Source organism: Alexandromys fortis, unplaced genomic scaffold, assembly GCF_014885135.2.
Source record: "Alexandromys fortis isolate MF-2015 unplaced genomic scaffold, M_Fortis_MF-2015_v1.1 scaffold_151, whole genome shotgun sequence".
NCBI lineage: Eukaryota > Metazoa > Chordata > Mammalia > Rodentia > Cricetidae > Alexandromys > Alexandromys fortis.
Genome location: NW_026068043.1, coordinates 770,691 through 777,462, shown reverse-complemented (window position 1 = coordinate 777,462; position 6,772 = coordinate 770,691). Strand labels below are relative to the sequence as shown.

General features: G+C 50.2%; 1 protein-coding gene across 1 annotated transcript in view; it reads right to left on the bottom strand.

The window, feature by feature from the left end:
• Window positions 1-443: 443 nt before the first annotated feature.
• Window positions 444-6,772, bottom strand: part of Gtf2i (general transcription factor IIi) — an 83,125-nt gene continuing 76,796 nt past the window's right edge. The window contains exons 29-34 of the mRNA XM_050166150.1: window positions 5,932-6,242; window positions 4,668-4,696; window positions 3,428-3,469; window positions 2,793-2,834; window positions 2,046-2,118; window positions 444-1,465 (exon numbers count right to left, since the gene is read on the bottom strand). Coding sequence (XP_050022107.1) covers window positions 2,060-2,118; window positions 2,793-2,834; window positions 3,428-3,469; window positions 4,668-4,696; window positions 5,932-6,242 — 483 coding nt within the window. The 3' untranslated portion in view covers window positions 444-1,465; window positions 2,046-2,059. The remainder of the gene's footprint in view (window positions 1,466-2,045; window positions 2,119-2,792; window positions 2,835-3,427; window positions 3,470-4,667; window positions 4,697-5,931; window positions 6,243-6,772) is intronic.

Sequence of the window (6,772 nt, the reverse complement as noted above, 5' to 3'; positions counted from 1 at the left end):
GCACCGTGTTACCATGACAACTGAGCTAATACTGCTGCAGTCACCCCACCAGGGGAGGAGGCATACAAAGAGCACTAAGGCACCACTGGGAGCAGGGGTCAGTATGACCGTCATCCTCTCGCGCTCTTCGGTGGCTGCACCTGAGTGGGACACCATCTTCTGCTTATTCCCCTGTTCTGGGCAGCAGATGGCTTCTAACTGCAGGACTCAGAAGATCCCCAGTGGCGGAGCTTTTCCTCAGAGTTCTTTCTTCAACACAGGTAAGATGCAAGGGTGTAGGGGCTGGACACGGCTCTGGGACTAAGAGGGACTTCTTCAAAAACACCAGGAACATTTAATCCGAGAGGGACGGAGGGGAACACCCCAGCCAGTCCTCCCATCTCCTACTGCCACCAGCCCACACCCCCATTAGACACGCATGAAGACAATTTAGAAAGAATGAATTTGCATGTGAAAGGCATGGATGGATTTTATTTATTACCCTATATCTACAATTTGAGGTAAAATATAAGGAACACATAAAAATGCCTATCTCTGCTACCGTGTGATATAATTTCCCATTGTGAACACCGTGGTGACGCTACTGCCAACTGTGCCTTCGCATCCTCTACCTTCTGAGAGCTGGTACTTTATACAGCTGCGTCGTCTGCGAGCCTCCGCTTTCAGGCCTTAGGGTGGGAACACCGAGGTGCGAGAACTTGCCCGACTCTCCCCACACCCCAGCCTGACTCAGCCAGCTCAGAGCTGCGCCCCACAGCACCCCCAGGCCACTGTGGGTCCCAGGTGGGGAGGCCGAGTCATCCAGCTGCTACAGCAAGCACACCTGACCTCCGGCCTCTTCAGGGTACACCCAGATATTTACTTGCCGCAAAGTAAGGGTGCAAGAGGCTCCGAGAGCATCCTCTACGCGGAGACGCTGGCTGCTCACTGGCTGGCCTGGCTTTTAATTACGTCAAAACAGAGGAACCATGATGTAGCTCAGGTGAAGGCCCCAGTCAGACGGAGAGACAGCAGCCCTCCCTCAGGCCGGAAGGGGAGCCGAGTGCAAGGTCACGGAAATGATTTTCAATAGAAAAACTAAAGCACTGCCTAGCACAGGGGTTTTCTTGGCTGCAGAAGCCAAGATGCCCAGGAGGAACATCTCCACTGACTGGAATACCACCGCAGCCCAAGGCTCTGCCCAACGCATTTATATATATAAAAAAAAAAATCTAAAAGTCGTCCCTGCCATTCCCTATCTCTCTCCAGCACCGCTGCGAAATCCTTCTAGTGCATTCCCAAGCCAGCCAGGCACGCGCACCTCATCACGCTGCGCAGTTCGATTCACAGGACTGCTGAGAAAGTAGACATTTCTATCTAGAAGTAGAAAAGAAGGTTTGTATAGAAGGTATTTCTGTTATACAGTATATTACAGAGCTGGCAGGGCGCGTCCGAAAGCTCTCCACCACTCACGCCGGAAGCTGAGCTGGAGAGAAAAAGAGGCAGGCAACGGGTTAGCTGGAAGGCAGCAGCGAGACAAACCTCTTGCCACACACCCTGCAGGCGCTGATAAAAGAACCGCACAAACGCAGGTGTGAAAGATGGCTCGTGATCCGCTAGCCTAAGCTGGGAAACACGGCAGAAGGCAGGCGGGGGCTGGGTGACAGAATGCAGTCTCCTTACTTGTGGGTTACAGATAACCCCATTAGTGGCTGGGTCAGTGACAATGGGGCTGGGCTTGTCACTGGCCTAGAGGTCAGTCCAGCAAGGAGGAAACTTGGCATCCAGTTTCAAAACCTGCTTCTCCTAAGGAGGAGTACAGCTACATTACCGCCCAGCCCTCTATTCCAAGACATGGCCACACCACATACCCTGGCTGCTTGGAACCTGGGAGAACTACACCTGCCTGTGCCTGTGCCCTCATGCCCTACATCTGAGTGAAAAAAAAAAAAAACGTCGACCTGCAGCCCCCAGCGGGCATGTGTTCCCTGAGGGTAGCCTTCGCAGAAGCGATGGCTGCTTCTGCAGGTAGGTGTAGACCAAGGGCAATGGGGAGATGATCTTACCCTGGAGACGCGGTCTACCACGTGGGGTCTGGCTCCTGCTTGATCTGTGAGCTCCCATCCGTGTCTTTAATTTCTAAGGGAGAGGGGCAACAGGAGCTGTACTACTGAAGCAAAGCCGCCTGCCTGTACCTGGAGCCACACCGGCCCGCCGAGACCTGGCTGCCTGTACCGGGAGCCACACTGGCCCGCCAAGACCTGCCTGTCTGTACCAGGAGCCACACCGGCCCGCCGAGACCTGCCCGCCATCCTCTAGTTTGTTCTGTAAGGAACCCAGGGCCTGGCACAAGCTTTCCAAGTGTTCATCTGCCGAGCCACAGGCAGCTCACCACCTGATCTGCCAGGAACAGATTCCATATTGCTTTGCGTGTACTTCTGGCCATGCCCTGACTAGGCTATAGGGATCTAGAATTTAGCCAGAGTCACATGGGAAAAAAAGAGGGAGCCTGCCTGGAGTCTCCACAGAACATGCAGAATAACTTGGGACTAAACAGATGGTTCGGCAGTAAAGAGCACGTGGGGACCTGAGTTTGATTCTCAGCAGCCTCAGGAAGGTTCATTAACATCTAATTCTGGTGTGGGGTGTCAGATGCCCTCTTCTGGCTTCCTTAGGTACTGCATGCGCATGGTCCCCCAAAATGTAAGCAAGCTAAACACCCACAGACATTAAAAAACAACACACCACAGCCATGCTGTCCTGAGGTCCCAAGGTCACTCTAGATCTCTACGATGAGGCAACACAGCTCTTACCTTCTGTTGCTGGAACTTCCAACTGGCTCGCCTCAGTGGACTCTAAAGAGAAACACATCTCTTTAGTCTCATTTGGGCAATTTTCAAAGCTTGCTTTAAACTATTTAAAGAGCCTAGAAGGAGAGGAAGAAAAAAAGGAAGGAGGAGAAAACCCCAGTGATGGAAACAGCCTGTCGACTTTTTGCTGTAATTATTTGGTTATTTGTCTGCATGTCGTGCCTTCAGAGGCCCTGGAGCTGGAGTTAAGACAGTTGTAATCTGCTTTGTGGGTGCTGGGGATTGAACCCAGGTCCTCGGGAAGAGCAGCCAGTGTTCCTAACCACTAAGCTGTCTCTCCAGTCCCAGCCTCCACATGCATGCGCACCCACTTCACCAGGTAGCCTCTTCGCTTTGATGTTTCACTTTAGACCACTGATCCCGAGCACTGTGACATCACGAATGACCTAGGATCAGGGGTTTATATCGCTTGTGGCCCAGTTACCACGTAGGAGCCCAGATCAAGTTTCTGTAAATTTACTGGTCTTCAGTAATGGCAGGAGAGGAAAAACCCGAGGGTGTCTTTGAGCGTGCATAGTGTGCACTGTGACTGTGAGCAGCGGCACCGAGCACCAGGACTGGTGGTGTGTTCCTCTTACCTTGCATCCCAGGGCCTTCGGGTTCATTCTGATCAACCAGCTCTGCAATGAAAAGGCACAGTTCAGACGACTCCCTGACACATGTGAACTGTCCCTGACTATTCCTACTCGGCGCCTCGCACAAGCGGAGCAGAGCGGGCAGGACGGCTCTGCAGGAGAAAATGCCGCCTGCAAACCTGACAACCCGAGTTCAACCCCGAGGCCCATAGATGGCAGGGGAGGAGTGACTGCCACAAGTTGTCTCCTGACCACCTCAGGACCCCACACACACGAAAAAGGAAAAGGACAGAAAAAGGAACACTAATAGTCCTCGTAGATGCCACCAAAATCACACATTTCACAGGAGTCGCCTGAATCACAGGGTCCTGTACGAGGACAAGAACAAAGCCGAGCGTCACCATGGGAACCTATGAACGGGTGCGAAATGGTCTCTGGAAGACAGGAGAGGTGGCTGCGGTGGCATACACCTTTAATGTGGGGCTCAGGAGGCAGAGGCAGGTATCTCTTTGGGTTCGAGGCCAGCCTATTACATATGCTGAGCTCCAGGTGAGCCAGGGTGACATGAGTCCTGTCTTTTAAAAAAAAGACAGATGAACTGAAATTTGCAAGGGAGACTCAAGAACAAAAAATTATCATGGACTTTTAAAACTGTGTGTGTATGAAGTTTGTGTGAGCATGTACGCCACAACATGAAAGCCAGAGGATGAGTCTACAAAGGTGGTTCTCTTTCTCCACCTTTATGTGGGTCCTGCTAGCTGGGCCATCACCAGTCGTTCCTCCCTTTCTGTTTGGAGACAGGGTCTCAAGTGGCCCAGGCTGGTCTTGAACTCTCTATAGCCAGAGATAGTGTTGAACTCTAGCTGATCCCCCTGCTTCTGCCTCCCCAGCCCTGGAATCGCAGGGTTTCCCCCTCCATGCCCAGCACTTTTGGGGTCTGCGGCCCTGCTGAACTTTAGCACTGTGACTGCTAAACGAGCTGTGTTAGCCCAGCAGGAGCTGGCCAAGACCTGCTCACAATGAGCCCTTTAAACATGCTCTCCACCCACCTCCCCTGAGTTACCATGTTCTGACTACGTGAGGATGAGGGGAGTCAAGCAACCCGACCAATTTCACATGGAGGGGACGTCCTAAGGGATGGCTGATACAATGCATTATTTTGCAGGTTGCACTGCACCCACCCTCCAGACTCTCAGATCCCGAGAAACCAAACAAACAAAACAAAAATTCAAGAAATACTCACGGTTATTAATCACAAGTCCTGGAAATGGTCTAAAGAGAAAAACAAATTGTATGTTTATTTCATAAGAACATTTGCTTACTTTATTAATTCACACCACTTATGCCCTACTTTATAACCCTATGAAAGAGACATACGACTCCATCTGCTAACAATGACGCAGTTGTATCGGTATGTATCACATACAATATACACATCAGTTATTTACACTAGTTACACTGTTGGCTATGTTCTATGTGTTGTCTGACTGTTATCTAGAGCACACGTGGACAGTATACGCAGGTCACTACTAGCAAATGCTGCACTAGGACAGGCATGGTGGCACAGGCCTTTCTTCCCAGCACACAGGAGGCAGAAACAAGCAGATCTGAGTGTTGATGGCCATCCTGGTCTACACAGCGGGTTCTAAGTCAGCCGGAGGTACATGGGGAGATGCTGTCCCACCCACAAAAGCCCCAGAATATTCCACTACAGTGGAAAGAGAAAAACTCCTCCGTCCGGGTAGCTGGAGCGTCGAGTGAATGGCAGGTCTACCGTCAGAACCACATGCTCCGTGACACCAGCTTTCCCTGTGGTAACTGACAGACAGCTTAGGTTTTCTAGGCTGTGATACTCTGGGGTTTCATTACGCATCACGAGAAAGCAGTCAGAAAATGGCAACAGCTGGATGTAAACCCATCTGAAAGGACAAACAGGCCTTGGCTGCCAACTTCTCACCTTAGAAAATGGAGAACTGTTGAGCAAGGTGGGACACAACTTTAGTCCCAGCCCTTGGGAGACAGAGGCAGGTGGACCTCTGAGTTTGAGGTCAGCCTGGTCTACACAAAAAGTTCCAAGTCAGGGACATACACTGAGATTCTGTCACAAAACAAAACACTGTAGAATAAAGTTAGTCTAATGGAAGACAGTGATATATAGCTATAAATAAGACAAAGGCCAAATCCAGCCCAGGCTGCATTGCAGGGTCCTATCCCACACCTGTACTCCTGGAACTTTCAGGCAGAGAATCCGAGGGTCTGAGGCCGCCTGAGTGACAGTGAGCTACAGACCAGTCATCAAGAGCCAATAGGAGCCAAGCGTGTATGGCGCAGCAGAACGCCGGTGATTCCAGCGCTGATGAGACAGTGGAAGGTAGCTCCGGCAGAGAAAGCCCGCGGTAACTAAAGGCATGTCTGCCATCTCATCTTCCAAATGCACACAACAGCGCTCTGAGGAAGGACAGCCTGCTGGCCTCCAGATGCGTTCTGACTAAGCAGGGCGTGCTCACCTAATGACAGTGAACTTGATAAACTCAGCAGAGTCCAGGATCCTCCTCATGGAGCTGATCTCCAGGTAACTGGGGGCCTTGAAGGACACCCCGGGGGGCATGCCGTCCACCACCACGCAGCCGGGGTTGATGGTGATTTTCCTGTAGGGAACCTTCACAGGGAAGCCCATCCCAATAGCTTCACCTGCAGCGAGACAAAGAGCACAGGGACCAGCGTGACCGTAAGAGTCCTCTTCAAAGCAATCACACACAAAGTCCAGCAGCAACCCGATTAGATTTTGACCCTGGCCATCAAGCAGGGCACCTAACATCTAAGGTTTCTCAGCACATGATATAGGTATGAATAATTTGCATTAGTATAGATTTTGCTTTATTGATAGAGATTTAAGGTCAATTTTGTTATATGTATATGTATTTCTGATCTTGATTAAGGTATTGTGATTGTGTAGTTCACTTAAAAATGTAATGTATATAGGTTGTTAATGGATAATCAATAATAGTCAAGCTTGTAGTTATGTTAGTTAGATTTTCTAGATGTACATACATATATTTTAGATAGACATTCTTCATATCTTTCAAAGACTACAAAATAGGACATTTAATGTTTTAATAACTTAGGGCTTTTCATGACAATGAGACACGTCTGCTCCTGGCAGCATCAATCTACTTCAAGAAGAAGATGGGCATCAAAGAGGCACCTTATGAAGTTTGATAGCCATTTGGGCAAGAAACTGCTCTTGCCTGGACTACTGCATAAACTGGACACAGAGAACCCACAGAGAGAGAGGACTACTGGACTTGCCTAAAGGTGAGATGATCTTTCGGGGTTCCTGATTCATGA